At 40.8% G+C, this 20,108-nt stretch overlaps 1 protein-coding gene and 1 long non-coding RNA gene across 9 annotated transcripts; one reads left to right on the top strand and one right to left on the bottom strand.

Moving 5' to 3' along the window:
- Window positions 1-849: 849 nt before the first annotated feature.
- On the bottom strand, window positions 850-5,436 carry LOC106569251 (DGAT1/2-independent enzyme synthesizing storage lipids). Its single transcript, XM_014140437.3, has 8 exons — window positions 5,306-5,436; window positions 4,820-4,874; window positions 4,147-4,543; window positions 3,617-3,784; window positions 3,250-3,443; window positions 2,973-3,033; window positions 2,736-2,875; window positions 850-2,619 (listed from the first exon to the last, which is right to left on the bottom strand). Exons 3-8 carry the CDS (start codon window positions 4,469-4,471, stop codon window positions 2,515-2,517), a joined length of 993 nt encoding a protein of 330 aa, XP_013995912.1. The 5' UTR covers window positions 4,472-4,543; window positions 4,820-4,874; window positions 5,306-5,436; the 3' UTR covers window positions 850-2,514.
- LOC106569252 (uncharacterized) lies at window positions 5,415-18,261 on the top strand. Of its 8 annotated transcripts, none has more exons than XR_014380330.1 (9): window positions 5,415-5,643; window positions 5,878-6,020; window positions 6,125-7,255; window positions 7,575-8,001; window positions 8,603-8,689; window positions 8,817-8,986; window positions 10,395-10,716; window positions 10,854-17,855; window positions 18,074-18,261. It is a non-coding gene; the product is annotated as an uncharacterized LOC106569252 (long non-coding RNA). The 8 variants fall into 8 exon arrangements; XR_014380329.1 differs by having other exon boundaries at window positions 5,878-7,255; window positions 7,575-7,686; window positions 7,883-8,001; XR_014380328.1 differs by having other exon boundaries at window positions 5,878-7,255; window positions 10,854-11,134; window positions 17,722-17,855.
- Window positions 18,262-20,108: the final 1,847 nt, after the last annotated feature.

The following is a 20,108-nucleotide window of genomic DNA, read 5'->3' as shown; positions in this document are numbered from 1 at the left end:
TTGTCACATTATGTGCATGCAACTCTAAAGATATGGGAATAATGGTAATGTATTATACTATGATTCATATATTTTCACTAGAGCCACAGCATTCCAACAGCATTGTTATTGATATAATGCAGTGTTTGCAGAATGGGCAGTGAATGAACAAACGATCAGCACATTTACACCCCGATACATTTAAGTGCATTGAGTTCTTGGCTTTGAATACTGTGGGTATATAGTATGCAAATAGGTCGGTGTGGGTAAAATGTACATTCTGCATGATGACATACTAGATAATAGGTGCTATTTACCTCTTCATTCATTATTGAAGAGGCTGTATCCACTGACAATGGATGTGTCCCAAATAGCACCTTATTCCCTATTTAGTGTACTACTTTTGACCAGAGCCTATAACCCTATGGGCCCTGGCCAAAAGTACTGCACTACATGGATTAGGGTACCCATTTGGGACACAACCAGTGGCTACTGCAACCCACCAGAGGCTAATAGGTGAACAGGATATCACACAGGACAGGCAGGGAGAGCTGTACAGGTGTCAAAGCCTAATAACTAGACAGTACTGGACTGAAATAAGCTGTACAATATGTGAGGTGGATGCCAACAATGTTCCATAACTCAGATCTCTGCAGGCCTGAGTTTGAGCTCTAAGCATCTCTGCAGATTAACCAAAGCAGTTTCGCTTTGTTCTTAAGAGTAGTAACAATGTAGTATAACACTGTAGACTACATTGTGGTGTTGCTCATTACTGAGATGTGTGATGGAGTTTGTCTGCTGAGAAATATCCCCAAAATCCATTGAAGAAATCCCATCATTCTTTATTGGAAATATTATGTAATTCTCACCTTTGGATTGGCATCAGTGGGCAGTGTTTTTATTTGACAAGTTAGTACAGAAAAATACACTAAATGGGTTTTAGCATAGGCTACACATTACAGTGAACTTACACATTAGTTACATTTGACTTATATGCCAGAAATAATTACTTGATCAGTCTTATTGAAACATTACAACCCTGAAAAACTCTAGTGCAGAAAAGTTACCCAGAGGTTTTATTAAAGAAATATGTATATTCTGTTTGAAACCACTTCCCAAATACTGTATCTTGGAATGGCTGTCTGTGGCTCCATTTGCATTTAAGTGTACTGAACAAAAATATAAAACGCAACATGCAACAATTTCAAAGATTTTACTGAGCTACAGGAAATCAGTCAATTGAAATAAATGAATTAGGTCCTAATCAATGGATTTCACATGACTGGAAACACAGATATGCATCTGTTGGTCAGACACCTTAAAAAAAAAAAAGGGCCTCACAATGGGTTTCAGGATCTCATCACGGTATTTCTGTGCATTCAAATTGCCATCGATAAAATGAAATGGTGTTTGTTGTCCGTAGCTTATGCCTGCCCATACTATAACCCCCACCATGGGGCACTCTGTTCACGTTGACATCAGCAAACTGCTGACCCACACACCACTATACATGTGGTCTGCAGTTGTGAGGCTGGTTGGATGAACTGCCAAACTCTAAAAGACGTTGGAGGCGGCTTATGGTAGAGAAATTAACAACAGCTCTGGTGGACATTCCTGCAGTCAGCATGCCAATTGAACACTCCCTCAAAACTTGTGACACCTGTGGCATTGGGTTTTGTGACAAAACAGCACATTTTAGAGTGGCCTTTAGGTGCATCAGTGTAATGATCATGCTATTTAATCAGCTTCTTGATATGCCACACCTGTCAGGTGGATAGATTGCCTTGGCAAAGAAGAAATGCTCACTTACAGGGATGTACATTTTCTTTTTATTTGTACATATGGAAAATGTCTGTTTTCTTTTATTGCAGTTCATGGGACCAACACTTTACATGTTGTGTTTATATTTTTGTTCAGTGTATAAAGAGTATTTTTAAAGGAATTACTTGTAACCAGCAAAACTCATTAAAACATGTTCATTGTAACATTACAAATAATTTCCGTCTTGAATCACACTGACAATGGACTTCAATATGTTTTAAAAGTGCATAGGCTACAGTACATACCTACATAATACAACAATGTACAAAATCCACAAATTAAAGATATATAATTATTTCAATCAAAAGGCAAACATTGTACACAGATGAAAGAAAATAAAATGGCCCAGTCTCCATACCTATATTGTTCCCTGTATATCAATTGCTATATTGTTCCAATATTTGCAGTTGTTAAGCAAAAGAAAGGCCTCTTAAATTGAAATTATTGCCAGTGGTACTTTGAGTAATTTGTGCAAATCAATTGTGGAATCATACAACAATGCACAAATGTCTTCAATTTGCACATTTGACATTACCCATTATAATTACAGTTGTAGGTTATATGACACCTTTACAATTTACCTTATTTTCTGTACTCGGTTTCGGAGTGTAAAAAGTACTAATATAGTGAAATAACAGAAACCGGGAATTAGTTAAACACTCAATTGATCACATGATAATACTAACAGTTTGTCTTATAAACAAGTAATGATATTTATTTGTCTTTATGCCTGCTGTGGAATCGCTCTAGTAATGCTCGAAGGACATTCCCAGGAATTATTTGGTGTCTGTCAATGAGTGCTTGAACTGCTTGCTGTGTCTGTAAATCAGAAAAGGAAAATTCTCTGACCCCGTCTTTCCCAATCATTTGACTTTTGTGTGCTCTACATATCAGACAGTAAGTAACCATTAAGTTACAGTTGCATAATGACTTACCTTTTCAGCTAATTCTGCTGCACTAATGTTATGGTCGTATGGGATGGGGTTGCCTAGGTATGTACGAAACTTCACAGGAAAACCCCCATAGACAGGGGCCATCGGCACGCGGAACTTTTCATACGACCATCTGAAAAAGCCTGAGAAATATAAAATGTTCACGTTAATTTGAGCTATAATGAAGTTAAAATAAAATAAGTTACACTGCAATTAATATTAATAGTTAAGCATACATACTTAACCCTCCGAGAGATCGGAATCCTTCCCTGACGTTTTGAGTAAACATCGGGATTATTGGCTGAAAAATGTAAAGAAGACATTAAATATCTTAGAGGATTTCAGATAAAGTTATGCTCCTGTGTGAGAGTAAGAAGTGACATGTATTGTCTATCCCCAAATGGCATTCTATTCCCTATAGGGCTCCAGTCAAAAGTAGTGCACTATATAGGGAATAGGGTGCCATTTGGGACACATCCTGTGAGAACAAAGACAGGAGACAAAAACGAATATGTACCACTTTGGAATCGATTGCCACTTGTGCAAAGCCCTTTCTCTTCCCCCAGAGCAGTGGATAGGTCTCGTCACTGAGGAGGGCTTCCCTCACGCCTCCAGGTGAGATGCCCAGAAGGTGGCCACTTTTTAGGGCCTTCACACACTCCTCCTGGGGCCCGTGGATGACACTGAACACCTCCAACAGCAGCTTGAACCCTACAGAGAACAAGAAAAGGTCCTGCTTTTAGGGTCTAAGTAGCTCATGTAGTAAGAATGGACTACGGCAGCTGTAGGCTATACACTTTACTGATCAACTAGATACAGAGGGCTGAATGTAACATCTCACTTTTAGATTTAGATACTGGGAAATGGAACTGTGAAGATCTTACCTGGAACTTTGAACAGAAAGTAATCAGCAACTGAGTGAACAATCCGTCCCTTTTGAATGATGACCTTTGCCAGAAAGTAATAATAGTCAATGGGAATAGCCCCATGATAATAGACTATAAGAGCTGCTCCTTCATCTGGAATCTTCTCCATACCATGGATTTCATATCCTGTTTTGAAATAGACACATTTATATAAGCATTGGCAATAGTCATTGTCATGGTAAAACGGAAGTAAACAAAGCAATTAACAAACACCCTGCAACATCCCCTGACATACACACACGTATAATTTGTATTTATTTAACCTTTACTTAACTAGGCGAGTCAGTTAAGAACAAATTCATATTTACAATGACGGCCTACCCCGGCCAAATCCTAACCCGGACGACGCTGGGCCAATTGTGCGCCGCCCTATGGGACTCCAAATCACGGCAGGTTGTGATACAGCCTGGAATTGAACCAGGGTCTGTAGTGATGCCTCTAGCACTGGGATGCAGTACCTTAGACCGCGTCACCACTTGTATAAATACCGTGCCAGATGAACCCGTGGCCATCCCATAACGTTGCCAGCGTTTTTCTAGCACCATCCCACAGGTTGTTGGCGTAGGCCTCCCTGAGCTGGTTCTTGTGTTTGTACACATGGAGGAAGAGGATGGAAAGGTAGAGGAAGATCACAATGAGGAAGGGCATGATGAAAACGACAACCAGAGGGGTGAAAACCCAGGCCAGGTACTCCAGATAGCTCAGATAGTCTTCCAGGGGTCCTAGTCCTGACCATTCCTCAAATGTGTGAAAGAGGCAGGCTAGAAAATCATCTCCATCACCAAACATGCAGGACTCGTTCCCATTTGACATTCTGCCTGCCACAGTTAGCCTCTCCCAAAGGAAGCCAAGTTGAATGAGGACACCATCTGCCAATGGGCAGGCCTGGAGTATAGAATGGAGAGAAGAGGGCTAATGTACAATAGCAATACATTAAAGTAAATCAAATTACAATGAGAGCATGTTTTACACATGCTGGTTAATATACAAATAATGAAATCAGCATGCATAAATTAACAATTAGCTAGATGAAGTGCAGTTATTTGATAAACAACCCAAATAGCAAGTAATCAAATGGTTGCATTTGCAGCATCACTGAATGAAAAATGATAAAATGTAGCTAGCTAGTTATAAGTTCTTCAAAGGTAATACTTCACAAACCCTTTATTCTTCCAGCGTAAATAATACTGGGGACAGATCATTCCAGGGCCAGACTCTAAAGACAAATGAAAGTAAAGGCCATTAATTCACCCGTTGTGACAGCGGAGTTAGCTAGCTACTTTAGCTGTGTACTGTCTTGACACCACTCGTTAACGCGCTGTAATAACTAGCTAGCTAGTGAGCTACAACTTTAAAGTCCAATTTAAAACTAGACACCTTAGCAAACTAGACACAGTAATGAAAAAGCTGCTCGTTATGAATCGCATTTCCCTCGATTACCTAGCAAACGTTTAATTTACACAGTAGGTACAAAGATATACTTCTGTCTGTGGTAACGTTGGCTAGTTCTTGAAACTGAATGACCTCAATTACGTTAGCATTGATATCAATGCATAACGAGCTAACGTTAGTACAGCTACTGCATGGACATCTATACTAGTTATTGCATAAATAACAATACCACATTTTAATGAAATAATTACATACTTTTTTAGCACTGGTTTGATCCCCTTGGAAAGTCGATAGCAGGAAGATTACAGATTATTGTCTTCTTTGTTCAAGCGGTTCCTTATTCATGTGACACAAGCAGGAACGAATGTCATCGAGGAAAAACGACGTGTGTGGAATGAACTGCAGTAGAATAGGCTTTATGTTAGCTAGCTTGTATATTTTATGTCTGAATTTGATCAGATAGCAAGTGTGAACAACATGATGATTGATAATGGAAGATCGAATGTGGTCGTCGACATTATTTTTAGCCAAATGAGCTTGGCTGGAGATGATCATGGGACGATACACTAATTGTGCTCAATAGCTTTTGTACAGTAAGTAAGTTAGCTCACTACAAGTACAACACTCAATGTCAACTGTGTTGCACTGTTTTCACTTTTCACTATCTTCTTTTTCTCCCTGTGTGTAGGGATCGTACATTTGTATAGCTCATTGGACATACCCCACACCTTTTAATGATTGACAATGACATGCATTTTGATTACTTTTTCACAAGCTTTGAAAACTGAAGGTTTTGTCTGTAACTCTGCCTATTGTTGCACTCTCAGAGGCAGAGGATGAGCATGGAGAAGAGCTGTCAGAAGATGAAGAGACTGAAGAGGAGGATGGACCGATCGATGAAGAAGCCCAACTTAAGGCAAGCATGGGACTGCCTGTGGAGTTCATAACTTCATCTGCACAGAAAAGAGCTGTACGTAGTAGCAAGTAAACATTGCCTATGTCTGTCCGTCACCATAGAGTCCACCTAAAAGAAAGAAAAAAGATAATGTTGCTCCGATGCTCTCTCTCTTGAAGGGGAGAAAGTTGATGAGGAAGAATGCCATCCACTGGGAAGCAGCTCCTGAGAATCTGCATGAAGAAGATCCACATTCACTCCAGGTGGAGAAGAATGATCCCACTGTTGAAAGCACCAAGGCTGCGTTTGATTTGATCTCAGTGAGGGGCCAGGAGGAAAAGCAGAACCTCCACTCTCCCAGGCAAAAGTAGTGCACTATATAGGGAATTGGGTGCCATTTGGGACACATCCTGTGACAACAAAGACAGGAGACAAAAACGAATATGTACCACTTTGGAATCGATTGCCACTTGTGCAAAGCCCTTTCTCTTCCCCCAGAGCAGTGGATAGGTCTCGTCACTGAGGAGGGCTTCCCTCACGCCTCCAGGTGAGATGCCCAGAAGGTGGCCACTTTTTAGGGCCTTCACACACTCCTCCTGGGGCCCGTGGATGACACTGAACACCTCCAACAGCAGCTTGAACCCTACAGAGAACAAGAAAAGGTCCTGCTTTTAGGGTCTAAGTAGCTCATGTAGTAAGAATGGACTACGGCAGCTGTAGGCTATACACTTTACTGATCAACTAGATACAGAGGGCTGAATGTAACATCTCACTTTTAGATTTAGATACTGGGAAATGGAACTGTGAAGATCTTACCTGGAACTTTGAACAGAAAGTAATCAGCAACTGAGTGAACAATCCGTCCCTTTTGAATGATGACCTTTGCCAGAAAGTAATAATAGTCAATGGGAATAGCCCCATGATAATAGACTATAAGAGCTGCTCCTTCATCTGGAATCTTCTCCATACCATGGATTTCATATCCTGTTTTGAAATAGACACATTTATATAAGCATTGGCAATAGTCATTGACTAATCAAGCAGCGCACTCATTGAAACAGAGCCGTTGGAGAGCCGACTCCCTGTCGTGACCCAGGAGAGTCAGAGTTTGGAGGAAGACTGAAGTGAAGTCAGGTGGGCACTAGTGAAGTGATCGATCTGATTGGGCAGACTTTTGTCAGTGGTAGCTGGGCAGTGTGATTAGGGCCAACAGCAAGCAGACCATGTCAGTGGTAATGATGATAAACCTTGTGATGGTGGTAATCACAAAAGAGCTGCCTCCTCAAACACCAAGTCCACTGAGTCAAGAGGTGAGTCCCCCCACCAACCTATATACATGCTTTTTCTGTTTCTCAGTTTAGTCAACTATCTTGTATCGTTGAGGAGACTGAAACTATATTAACATAGCAATGATTTCTATCTCAAATGATTATATCAAGAACCTAACAATGTCATTAGAGTAGCCAGGCAGCCCAATGATCTACTCAAAATGACTTTATGTCCAACAGACCTCATTTTTAAAACGTATTTTAGTCCTTGTAATTCTGGCCTTTTTCCAAACTGTGCATTGATGCTGTCAGAGTATTTAATGCATCACACTAACCGAAGATGTGTTCCTTTGAATGAAAGGACCATGTGACACAGGCCCACGCATTTGTAATGGCTCTTCTTGTCGTAGAGAACAGTGGCGCGCACCACTGCCTGACTCGACGTCTCCCTCTCCTCTGGGATTTTCCATCCTGTCCGTGACTGATCCCATACAACACAACACTGCCCTCATTTATATGGCATAGTATATCTGTTTTATCTGGCTTTGTAGCAATGTTTTATATCACATGCCAACTTCCTTTTCCCTGTTTTATCCTTTTGATCAGAAAACATGAATGTAGAGTGTAATGTTGAAGGGATGAATGAATGTACACGTTTCTTCCCTCCAGACACAGGATGGGTGTTCCCAGAAAAATAACAATGGATTGAGTGAGAGAAGAGCATCTAATAATGAAGGTGACGATGGTGATCAAATGCCACATAGAAGAATTGCAAAAGTAAAGCGGAGGTAAGTTACATGACATAATGTATCTATATATCCATCCCTTGCCTCATTTTTCAGTATTGTCCTCTATTGCTCAACCAATATAGTATTACTGAATATCACTGCTTCAATTGGCTGCCATATGCTGACAGTGACTGACATTTTTCCTATGGGTTTGAATTGAACTATGGTTCAAGCTGTAAAGGTTTAAAATATTGGCTATGATGCATTGAATGTAAAAGTGTCAGCCTGGGGAAGGAATGAAAGTGCTTATCCACTGTCTTTTTCAATTTCAGTTTGATCTAAGGAGATGTTTATGTCCAATGATAAACACTCCATCATGTTTCAATTAACCAAGGATTCTGTAAATAGATTCTGTAGAATCACATGGTCCATTCCAACCCAAAGGCTGGTATTGGGGACTGATATATGATTAAGCCTACACAATGCTTTGTGAAATTTAACAAAATTGTTCTGCATGCCCCCCTGAATGGCACCCCATAGAGCTCTGGTCAAAAGTAGTGCATAATATAGGGAATAGGGTGCCATTTGGGATGTAGCCTTGTTCAATCATTGTGCTTGTTCATAAGGCTAATGATATCTACTGATCTATTGATTGACACAGTCATGAACTGGATGTGGAGGAGAACCCTCAGATGTCTGTAGAGGAAGCCTGGGATAAACTGGGATTAAAGCGCAGCCACGACCCCATGTACGTGAGCATTACTACATCACACTTGGGCTACATCCCAAATGGAACCCTATTCTCTATATAGTGCACAACTTTTGACCAGGACAATCTCACATAATCAATCTCTTTTCATGTTTTGATGTATTAGGTTTGAGAGTGTGCTGAAGTTTAAGCCCCAGTCACCACCAGGGTGGGAAGGTTGGGAGGAATAGGAAGCTACATGGAGGTAGGAGAGCATCCGGCCACATCAACAAGCACACCTTCTTTACTGAAGAGGGAGATGCCACAGAGCCCAAGCTGAGCAAGACCTTTCAAAAAGTAAGCCTTGTAAACATTTGACCAATTATTCAGAAATTATTGTAGCTAGCAATACCAATAGTCACCCTAGTTTTTAATCAAATCAAATGTTATTGGTCACATACACATATTTAGCAGATGTTATTGCGGGCGTAGCAAAATGCCTGTGTTCCTAGCAACAATGCTCACAAATCTAAAGTAAAATAATGGAATTAAGAAATATATAAATATTAGGACGAGCAATGTCGGAGTGGCATTGACCAAAATACAGTAGAGTACAATAAAGTATATACATATGAAATGACTAAAGCTGTACATAAACATTAAAGTGACCAGTGATTCCATGTCTACAGTATGTATGTATATAGGGCAGCAGGGTTGAGTAACCGGGTGGTAGCTGGGTCGTTATAGCACACACCCACAGTTCATAGCAGCTTCTGAGAAAGTGGAGGAGTGTGGTGAGGAGGAGGATGTGCTGTGGTTGACCCCGGGGGAAGCTTTGTCAGAGAGGTCTGCATCATGTCTAACTCAGCTGCCTGTAGCCTCAGCCTCAGTGTTCACTCAGTGTCCGCTGGCAGAGGAGAGAATGGGAGAGCAGCCAAGACTCCACAGGAGCCCCACCTACCCCCCTCCCTGTCAGGGCTGCCCTCCTCTGACACCCTCTGACACACTGCATCTCTTTAAACATGCAGCCACTGTTTTCGGCCGACTGAATTTATTTACAATGCGCCGGCACACTGCACTGGTTCAAGGGTAGCCGTGCTGTTTAAAGTTCATGTATCATCCGCTTATTTGAGTCAGTCACATTTCATTGGTAAGACTACCTTTGGACGGCTGATGTAGGAAGTTCACATCACTGGCTGACCTTCAGAGGGTTCAGTTGGTCGCTATAAACTCAGATGCTTATTCACACCATAATAGAGACGCTAGGAAATGCTGCTTTTCTCTGTTTGCTGACTGTGCTGGATTTTCTTATCACAAAGAAATTGAAACTTGTCAAAGTACTTGAGTGTGCACCAACAGCACTTCAGATCAGGAGAAACTTAATGACTTGCTTCACCTACAGTTATAGGTTCCCCCACCATTGAAGTAGATATCAGTGTGTTTCTACTGAGTTGGCACAGAGTTGAGACATTATAAAGTAGTGTCGCACTGTGGGAGGGCTTAAATGCAGTGCTTTTCCATTCATCTCTCTGTATGAGCTCACTGAATTGATCTTCTGTGCAAGACTTGCCGTTTTTACTGTCTGCAGCAAATGGCTCCATCATCCAGCAGGCCCAGTAGAAATGACTTCAGCACTGATTAGGCCTATTTTAAAGTATTATTTTGTTGTCAAACTTGTCATGCTTCTCTGTTGATTTAGTGTTTATTGCTCATGCCTGTGTCTTGTACTTGCAGATCACTCACTCATGTCCTGATCTGTCTTCAGGTTCAGAGATTCCTCCAGAAAGTTCAGAAAGATAATGACACAGCTGTCCCAGACACACCGGTTGACCAGGCAAACAGAGGGAGCCCTGCTTGTCCATTTGCAGAGGGAAAAGAAGAAAGACTGGAGGAAGAGGAGCAGGAAGATGGGAGGGGGGAATACCCCTCTGGAGTTGGATAGTACTGAGCAACCCTCTCATCAGAACCTCTTCACCAGAATAGAAGATGAGGAGGAAGAGGATGATGAGATTAAATTCAGAAGAGAGGTGTACTCACTGGACATACCAGACTACTTAGTTCCCGGAGCACCTGAACACAATAACACAGTTGAGTTTGCGTCAACAGCCGGTTTAGACCTTTTTCTAACCCAGGGTTTCTTAAACAATTCATGTCAGATCTACATTAGTGTATTTCTTGTTTGATTGTTGAAGTCTTGTACAACTTTTGCACTACCTATTTCCAGAGGCCACTGGGAAGAAAAACAAGAACAAGAATACCAAGAAAAGAGGGAAATGTGGAGTGATGCCAGCTGAGATTGCAGTGCTGGCTAAGTACTGGGCCCGAGCTGGCTAAGTACTGGGCCCGAGCTGGCTAAGTACTGGGCCCGAGCTGGCTAAGTACTGGGCCCGAGCTGGCTAAGTACTGGGCCCGAGCTGGCTAAGTACTGAGCCCGAGCTGGCTAAGTACTGGGCCCAGTGCTAACGCCTCTTCTCCAGGTTCGATGAGGGCATCAAATTGGATCAAGTTGAGTCGCAGAGCAAACAGAACACACACACACACTTCAGGAAACACAACCAATTTCTTCATATTGGCTCAAGCAGAAAGGGTTAGTCGTATTTTGGAACGACTTTACGTTATTATTGTTGTTAACGTGTTAATATTCCTCTAGTTTGAGAACAACTATTGTAGTCTCCCAACCACTTCTATTCATGCAGCCCAAATGGAGTGTTGTCAAATGTGATTCAGGAATGCACTTTATTCTGAAAAGAAATGGATTTGCCTCAAGGTTACTGAATGTTATCTTTCTCTCCAGTTGAGAAACGGCTGGCTGTTATGTCCAAGGTAAAAGCTACAGTTTTGCTGCTCTTGAAGTCTAACATCATGTTGTTTTCAGAGAGGCAGGGAGGTTGAGATGGTGGTGTAGTGGGTGCATGGATTTGCTGGCTGGCAGACAGGGCACTCCGCTTCCTGTCTGTAGGGAGAAGTGCTGACGCCAGTGAAGCACACCTTACATTTCACCCTGTGTCACATGACATGACAGCATCAGGCTCTCGCTCCCTGTCTCCCGGCAGAGCAACTCTTTCATGACTCTCGAGTCTCTCCTTTCCTTTCCTTTACTCTCTCTCCCTTGCAGCTGAAACGGGTGTCACGGATTCTGTTCCGAGTGCATCTGCCCACCTGTCTGTTTCTCCTCCCCGGGAGCTGTGCTCAATTTGGCTCTTCTTTCCCTTGGTTAATTGTTTGCAGGAAATATTTCAATATAACAGTCCTAGTGAGTACACAATCGTAAAATTTTTTTGGGGGGGGTGTATCTACCGACGGCCTGTACAGACCCAGAAAGATACATCCGTTGTTTTACTCTGCCTGTAAACACGCTGGATGATTCAGAATCCATTGAAGAGCTTGAACGATTCATTGACGAGAGATACTTATGAACTCAAAGAAAAATTGTCGCTGGTTTCTGAGGATTCAAGCGCTTGTTAAGGACAACAAACCCAATCAACAAACCAAAGCCAAGTTGGCCAAGCAGTATCAACGATGGCATAAAACCATCCCCAAGCAAGAGGGCGCGTGTGGAGAGCGGGGAGAGGTTTACGGATATGGATGTTGACTTGTTGATATCCATCAATGAAAGGCTTGCCAAACTTGATATCTTGGATGTACTACGAGAGGACATCAATACATTATGTGACAGTCTAGAATTCAGCCAACGTCAGATTGATGATCTAAGGAAAGAGAACACGGAGCTGAAAGGTACTGTAGACTCTTCATGGCAAGGTGGAGGTGGTGCAAAGGGAGAACAAACAACTTAAAGAAACCTTGCTTGATGTACAGTGTCGATCAATACGGGGCAAACTAATATTTTCAGGGATACCAGAGAATGACAACAGCAGAAGCTGTGAGGACACAGTCCGAGACTTTATGTCGACTCAACTAAAACTGCCCACTGATGTTGTGTGTAATGTCACTGTCTCCAGAGTCCATAGAATGAGTAAGGCCTCTGGAAAAAAGGCCACGGGCTATTGCATGTTTTGAACATTGTAAGCAAAAGGAAATGGTGAAGAGCTGGGCAGAGAACTCAGAAACACAGATTTTGGAATGAATGATCACTTCCCCACGGATATCCCATCACGAAGGAAAAGCGTTGCCGGAATCAACGAGTCTCCTTGGTGATGGATAAACTTTATATCAACAGGCAACTGTATCGGGACTCTAGAGTAACTCCCAGGCTATTTTAATCCAACTGTATCGGGACTCTAGAGTAACTCCCTGGCTATTTTAATCTAACTGTATCGGGACTCTAGAGTAACTCCCTGGCTATTTTAATCCATTGTTTAAATCCGAGTTTGTGTGTTGTAGTGTATCATGACAACTTCAACTATAACGAATACATGATCTATTGATCTTCACTTGACAAGGAAAGGGCTGCATATAGCTCAGGTTAATGTATGTAGCCTTCCTAACAAAATACATGAGGTTTTTAACTTGGTCAAGATAAATAATATTCATATTATAGCTTTGACCGAAACGCATTTGGATGCATTTGTAAATGATGGGAAAATGAACATCCATGGATATAGTCTACTGAGAAGGGACAGGAATAGGAATGGTAGGGGTATAGCACTGTACATTCAGAATCATATACCTTTTAAGAGGAAGAATGACCTTAATGTATGTCAAGTAGAGGCACTATGGGCTCAGGATCATCTGCCTCACCAGGCACCCATATTGGTAGGATGTGTGTATAGACCTCCGAGCTCTAAGGTGTCCTATCTGGATGACTTACGCACTGGGTTTGACCAGGCCACAAATAGTAACAGAGATGTATTTATCTTGGGTGATTTTAATATATATTGGAAGGATCATAAGAATTCAAATATAACCAAATTTAATGATATATTCCGAGACCTGTGGTTTGAAACAAATGATTCATTATACTACTAGATCATCAACTAAGTTAGGTCACCGTTCGGACACATGCATTGATCTGATATTCTGTAATATACTATTGCAATGCTTAAAAGCCAGATCAATGCCAGTGGGCTGGACAGACCATAATATTGTGACCATAACTATGGTCAAGAGAAATTTTTAAACATTTAATCATGAGCTATTTCAAAATGATTTGGCCACTGTACCCTGGGAGCTGATTTATCTAGAGGATGATTTAAATCACGCTACAGAATGTTTTATTGATTTGCTCACTGAGGTAATGGACCATCATGCCCCAGTAAGAAAGAGTACTGTTGGGGCTCGTCTATCTCTATGGATTGATGAATAACTGGCTGAGGCATTCTCTCAAATAATATGGCAAAAGTCTTAGCAGCCAAATCTAAACTACAAATTGATTAACAGAATTATAGAATACTACGTAATTATGCAGTTTATTTAAATCGTAAGGGGAAAAAAATGTTATTTTACAAAAAATATTTGATTGTAAAAAATGATTGTAAAAAGGTATGGAATACAGTTAAGGTCCTGCTTAGAACATCTATCTCATCATATCCATCTAGTGCGGAGGTTGACGGGAGAACAATAACAAAACCAGCTGACATTGGCAATTATTTATTTTTTTACAAAGAAAATGAATTTACTGAGCAAAAATGTAAACACACATTCTCCCAAACAAGCAATTGTCCAATGGATTGATGATCATATCATGAGCAAAAACACCTGCTCTTTTAGTCTACAAATGGTGTCAGTAGAGGAGGTGTTAAACCTATTGAAGTCATTATCCGATGGTAAATCTACAGGTTATGGACAAATTTTTTACTTCGCTATGCTGCTCCCCAGATTGCAGCTCCACTGAAATATATATTTAGTTGGTAACTGGAAAAGGGGACATTTACAAATGTATGGAAGCATGCTAAACTGTGTCCAATCCTGAAAGACAGCAAAGAACCCATTACTCCTGCCAATAGTCTACTCCCTTCACTCAGTAAGATATTGGAGGGTATTGTGAGTAGACAAATATGGGAGTACATGGAAAATAATGATCTGATTACAGCCAATAAGCATGCTAATTGCAAAAAAAGTTCCACTGCATTGGTTGACATGACTGACCAGTGGCTTAATGCTATGGATAATGTCAGGTTTGTGGGTGTACTATTTTTAGATTTTAGTGCAGCATTTGATTTAGTGGATCATGAAATAATTCTGACAGAATTATCGCATTATGTTTTTAAGGAGGCAGCATGGAATTGGGTACAGTAATATCTAACTGACAGGAAACAGTCCACCTATATCAATGGGTTGTTTTCTTCACCTCATGCTTTAAACTGTGGAATACCGCAGGGCAGCTGCCTTGGGACCCTTCTTTACTGAATATATACCAACGACCTTTCTTATGCCTTATCTGAAACTCAACCTACTATATTTCCAGATAATGCTACAATTTATACAGCAGGACAATTGGTTCAACAGGTACAGCAAGCTCTACAAGTAGATCTGGGAAATATCAGGGAGTGGGTTTGCCTGAACAAACTTGTTTTGAACACCAATAAAACCAAGGTATGCATGATCAGAAAGATTGCTGAATAATCTTTCCTGGTAAATATTTAGCTAACAACCCAAGCATTAATTGGGAGTCAGGTAAACTACTGTTCTGTGGTCTGTGGAAATGCATCAGCAAATGAATTTAGGAGGCTGCAGATTGAACAGAACAAAGCAGCAAGGATTGTTTTAAGGTGGAGATATGGTTCTTCTGTTGGAGTCATGCTCAATGCTATTGGTTGGTCATCAATCAACAAGATAATTGAAAAAAAACATGCTTATTTTATTTCACAATGTGCACCATTTAAAACAGCCAAACTCTATTCACAACAGTATTCAGTTGGTAAGAGACAGACATTCAGTAAATACTAGGAATAGATTGTCATCTGTGTTATCCAGACAGAAAAGAGAAATAGGCAAAATAACATTTCGATTTAGAGCAATAAAGAAATTGAATAATTTATCTGAGAAAACCAGAAACATTTCGATATATAAATTCATACAATACTTTAGAACCATTTTAAATATAATAAATTGGAAGGTTGTGCGGGACTATGGTAGATGAAGGAATCACTCTATCTTTTCAGACTGTTAGAGTATTTATCTGGTCAATATGTCAGTGTATTATGTCTGTTTGTAACAGTGTGTTATATGTGAAAATGTGATCGTATTATAAATTGTGCTTTAATGTTTAAGGACTCTTGGAAGATTAGTCCAAATCAGGACTAAAAGAGATCCTAATCAAAATCAAATATCTCTCTCTCCCAACAAAAAGAGCAGAGACTGTAGCAGAAATAAAAGCAACCTTGTACTCTAGAATGGCAAATATTCATACTGCTAGTTTGGGTTGGGCGGTATCAGATTTTCATACTATTTCTGTACCATTCCAGGGAATACGGCATTACCGGAAGTGCACACAAGGGGCACTATTTCACCAAAACAAAAAAACAATTATGTCTATTGTAACCAAGAATCTTTATCTTGACATTTAGCTAGAAGGTTAGCAAACCAAATGCATAGCTGGAGCCCTGAGCTGGATATCATTTATTTGACACATCTTAGATTTCTTATATTCATACTTATAGTTGTAAGCAGAGGCATAGCATCCCGCCTACTGTTAGTAGGGTTATAAAAGTATTTTTTTAAAAGCTCAGTTTATACCTCACTGACGGCCTTCTCCAACCTATTTCTGGGAAAGAGTTTATCTGTTATCAGAGGGCCTATCTCATCCTTCCGAATCTCCCTATTCTCCAAAGTATTATGACTAATATGTCTTTAGTCTACCTAGCTCAAATAAGAAGTCTTTCACAGAGCATTCTGAATTCTGTTTGAAAACGAGATCAGAGCCTTCATAACTATTCAGTTATTCATGTCAACAGAGAAGAGCCTGGATACATACCGTAGCATGGCTGAAACCCACTGCAGATTACACCTACTCCTATCAGAATCCTATGGTGTCTATTGCTCAATTAAGACATGGGGGTAAAGTCTGAGAAAGTGCCTGTACAGCTTCATCATGTGTAGCAGTGCCTGGCTAATGATAGATAGCAGATTGTGAAGAGGGGTAGTCTAGTCTTCTGGGACTGAAGTGATGTAGCTCGGTTTTAAAACTTCCGACATGATGTTGGCTTCCCTTCAAGATCTGTTTGAGAATACAACGCTAACTAGTCGCCCATAGACATAGTTGCCAGTAGACATTAGGGGAATGCATAAGCTCAATATTTTGTTTGGACCCTCCCTTGAGCCCCAGTAAAGTTAGCACTGGAAAATCTGTCCTCTCCTCAGTCACTTTTCTCAGAATGGAGGGAAGGAAGGCATAATAAAAGAGTGTGAGAGATGTGAAGCGCTAAAAGAGTAGAGACCACTCCCATCATTGTTTGCCTTAACAGGTGTTTATTCTCTGAGGAGGCTGTGAAAACAAGCAGCGGAACAGAAAACAGCAATGACTGCTAGACTCAGTTAGAGAATGATGGCAGATGGTCTAGGGGTCTCCGAGGGGAGACAGGAGGACGTGGTCTATGAAGCATCCCAGTCTCTCCACATAGTCTAATATATCTCAATATCCACAGCATACTTCTTGAATACTTTTTGTGTTGTCTTGTCTATACAAGAGATGATTATACTATTATAATCATAACTAGGCTTTTCCCGGTGTGATGGCAAACCCACATCTACTTTATATTCCATCAGGCCTAATATTAGTATTTTGCCTGCAGTAAAATGTTGTGAATGACAGCTGTTTTGAAATGTAACTGTCACTGATAGTGTTTTGGTGAAGTTGTGCATGGCACTAGCATGACTTCATGAGCCCACAAAATAAATCAATTAGATTATATATTATATTTCTGGACTTGGTTTGAATATCAGAATGGCAGTTTGAACAAAACCATTTGACACTTGTCTGACCCCTAGTGGCTATGCTTTGCATTGGGGACACCTACAGTATTTCTCTTTGCAAAACCCCCCAAATCAGATAAATTAGGATTTATTAAAATGTGAGTATTAAAATGCACTTAATTTGCCTTGTATTATAGTAAAATGACAGAAATTAGAATATATATTAATTGTATCTTTGTATTCAGTTTGTTAAAGCCTTTTACTCCTGTCTGTCTGAACAGAGGGCTGGTTCTCCGTCACCCCAGAGAAGATAGCCGACCACATTGACCTGAGGGTCCAGTACAGTTTCCACTCATAGACACCTTCTGTGGAGTGGGAGGAAATGCCATCCAGTTTGCCCTCAATGTGAAGAGAGGTACAGTAGCATCATGTTTGATATAAACTTTAGATATTTTTGCTTATACTGTATCTGCATTTGTCTTTATAGATAGGGCGAGAGTTTTTCCTGACCCTGTGATGTGACCAGGAAAACCTCTGGGCCCTTGTTATATCCTATAGGTTAACAGTTATTGTCCTGAGGGGTACTCCCTGTGTGTGTGACTCTCTGTCCTTCCTGTCCCTTCCCCCTTGTAGTGCTAGCCATTGACATTGACCCAGTGCGTCTGGCCCTGGCCCAGCACCACGCCCAGGTCTACGAGGTGGCTGAGCGCATCGACTTTGTGCAGGGAGACTTCCTAAAGCTGGCACCACGTCTTAGGGGGGATGTGGTGTTCAGACTACCTCAGCGCAGACGTCTTCAATATCAAGAGCATGATGGCTCCAGATGGATATCCTTTATTCCTCTCGTTATAGCTGCTCTCAGGCTTTTATAGTCATGCAACGGGCCAGACTCCAGCACTCAGGGCAGGGTAGAGGCAGAGGGGTAGATGCAGAGCGGTAGAGAACAAGGCAGGGCTGTTGAGAACAGGGTAGAGTGGTTGAGACCAGGGCAGAGCGGTAGAGACCGGCGCAGATGAAGAGCAAGACATGCCTCTCTATTCTGGGTCAGCTGCAGCTTAACTAGGTCTTTCTTTGCAGCACTTGACAATATGACTGGACAATAATCAAGATAAGATAAAACAGGAGCTTGCAGGACTTGCTTTGTGGAGTGTGGTTTCAAAAAAGCAGAGCATCTCTTAATTACGGACAGACTACTCCCCCACCATTGAATCTATATGTTTTGACCATGACAGTTTACAATCTAAGGTTACACCAAGTTATTTAGTCTCTTCAACTTGGTTAACAGCCACACCATTCATTACCAGATTCAGCTGAGGTCTAAAACTTATGGAAATATTTGTACCAAATACAATGCTCTTAGTTTTAGAGATGTTCAGGTCCAGTTTATTACTGGCCACCCATTCCAAAACTATATGCAACTCTTTGTTAATGGTTTCAGTGACTTCATTAGCTGTGGTTGCTGATGTGTATATGGTTGAATCATCAGCATACATGGACACACATGCTTTGTTTAATGCCAGTGGAAGGTCATTGGTAAAAATAGAAAAGAGTAGAGGGCCTAGAGAGCTTCCCTGCGGTACACCACACTTTACATGTTTGACATTAAAGAAGCTTACATTAAAGAAAACTCTGAATCCATGATATGGCTGAGGTTGAGAAAACTAACTAACACATTCATTTTCTCAACAACAGGTTATGGTAAATAATATCGAAGGCTGCTATGAAATCTAACAGAACAGCTAGCACCCACAATCTTCTTATTATCCATTTGTTTCAGCCAGTCATCAGTCATTTGTGTCAGTGCAGCACATGTTGAGTGCCCTACTCTATAAGCATGCTGAAAGTCTGTTATTAATTTGTTTACAGAGAAATAGCATTGTATTTGGTCAAACACAATTTTTTCCAACAGTTTGCCAAGAGCTGGCACCAAGCTGATAGGTCTGCTGTTAGAACCAGTGAAGGGCGCTTTACCACTCCTGGACAGTGGAATGACTTTGGCTTCCCTCCAGGCCTGAGGACAAATACTTTCCTCTTGACTCAGATTAAAGATATGACAGATAGGAGTGGGTATAGAGTCAGCTACCATCCCCAGTAGCTTTCCATCTAAGTTGTCAATTCCAGGAGGTTTGTCATTATTCATAATTTTTCCACCTCTCCCACACTAACTTTACAAAATTCAAACTTACAATGCTTTTCTTTTGATTATATGTTTTCTTTATGCATGAGTACGATGGCTCACTGTTTGTTGGCATTTCCTGCTTAAGTTTGCCTACTTTGCCAATGAAGTAATTGTTAAAATAATTGGCAACATCAAATGGTTTTGTGATGAGTAAGTCATCTGATTCGATGAAAGATGGAGTTGAACTTGTCTTTGTGCCGATAATTTCATTTAATACGCCACAGTTTTTTTTCCATCAATCTTTATATCATTGATCTTGGCTTCATAATACAGTTTCTTCTTCTTTTTGTTGAGTTTAGTCACATAATTTCTCCATTTGTAGTAAGTCAGCCAGTCAGATGTGCAGACAGACTTATTTGCCACTCCTTTTGCCCCATCTCTTTCAACCATACAGTTTTTCAATTACTAGTCAATCCATGGAGCCTTAACAGTTCTAACAGTCAGTTTCTTAACAGGTGCATGTTTATGAATAATTGGAAGAAGTAATTT

The sequence above is a fragment of the Salmo salar genome, chromosome 14 (genome assembly GCF_965601325.2).
Source record: "Salmo salar chromosome 14, fSalSal1, whole genome shotgun sequence".
Taxonomy (NCBI): Eukaryota; Metazoa; Chordata; class Actinopteri; order Salmoniformes; family Salmonidae; genus Salmo; species Salmo salar.
The sequence above is the reverse complement of the archived record's forward strand: the minus strand, read 5'-3'. Positions and strand labels throughout refer to the sequence as shown.

Coding starts and splice junctions, on each gene's coding strand:
- LOC106569251 (XM_014140437.3), bottom strand. CDS start 4,471: ATGTCAAATGGGAACGAGTCCTGCATGTTTGGTGATGGAGATGATTTT. Junction 3,034..3,249: donor TGGCAATCGATTCCAAAGTG/GTACATATTCGT, acceptor TACATTTTTCAG/CCAATAATCCCGATGTTTAC. Junction 2,876..2,972: donor CCGATCTCTCGGAGGGTTAA/GTATGTATGCTT, acceptor TATATTTCTCAG/GCTTTTTCAGATGGTCGTAT.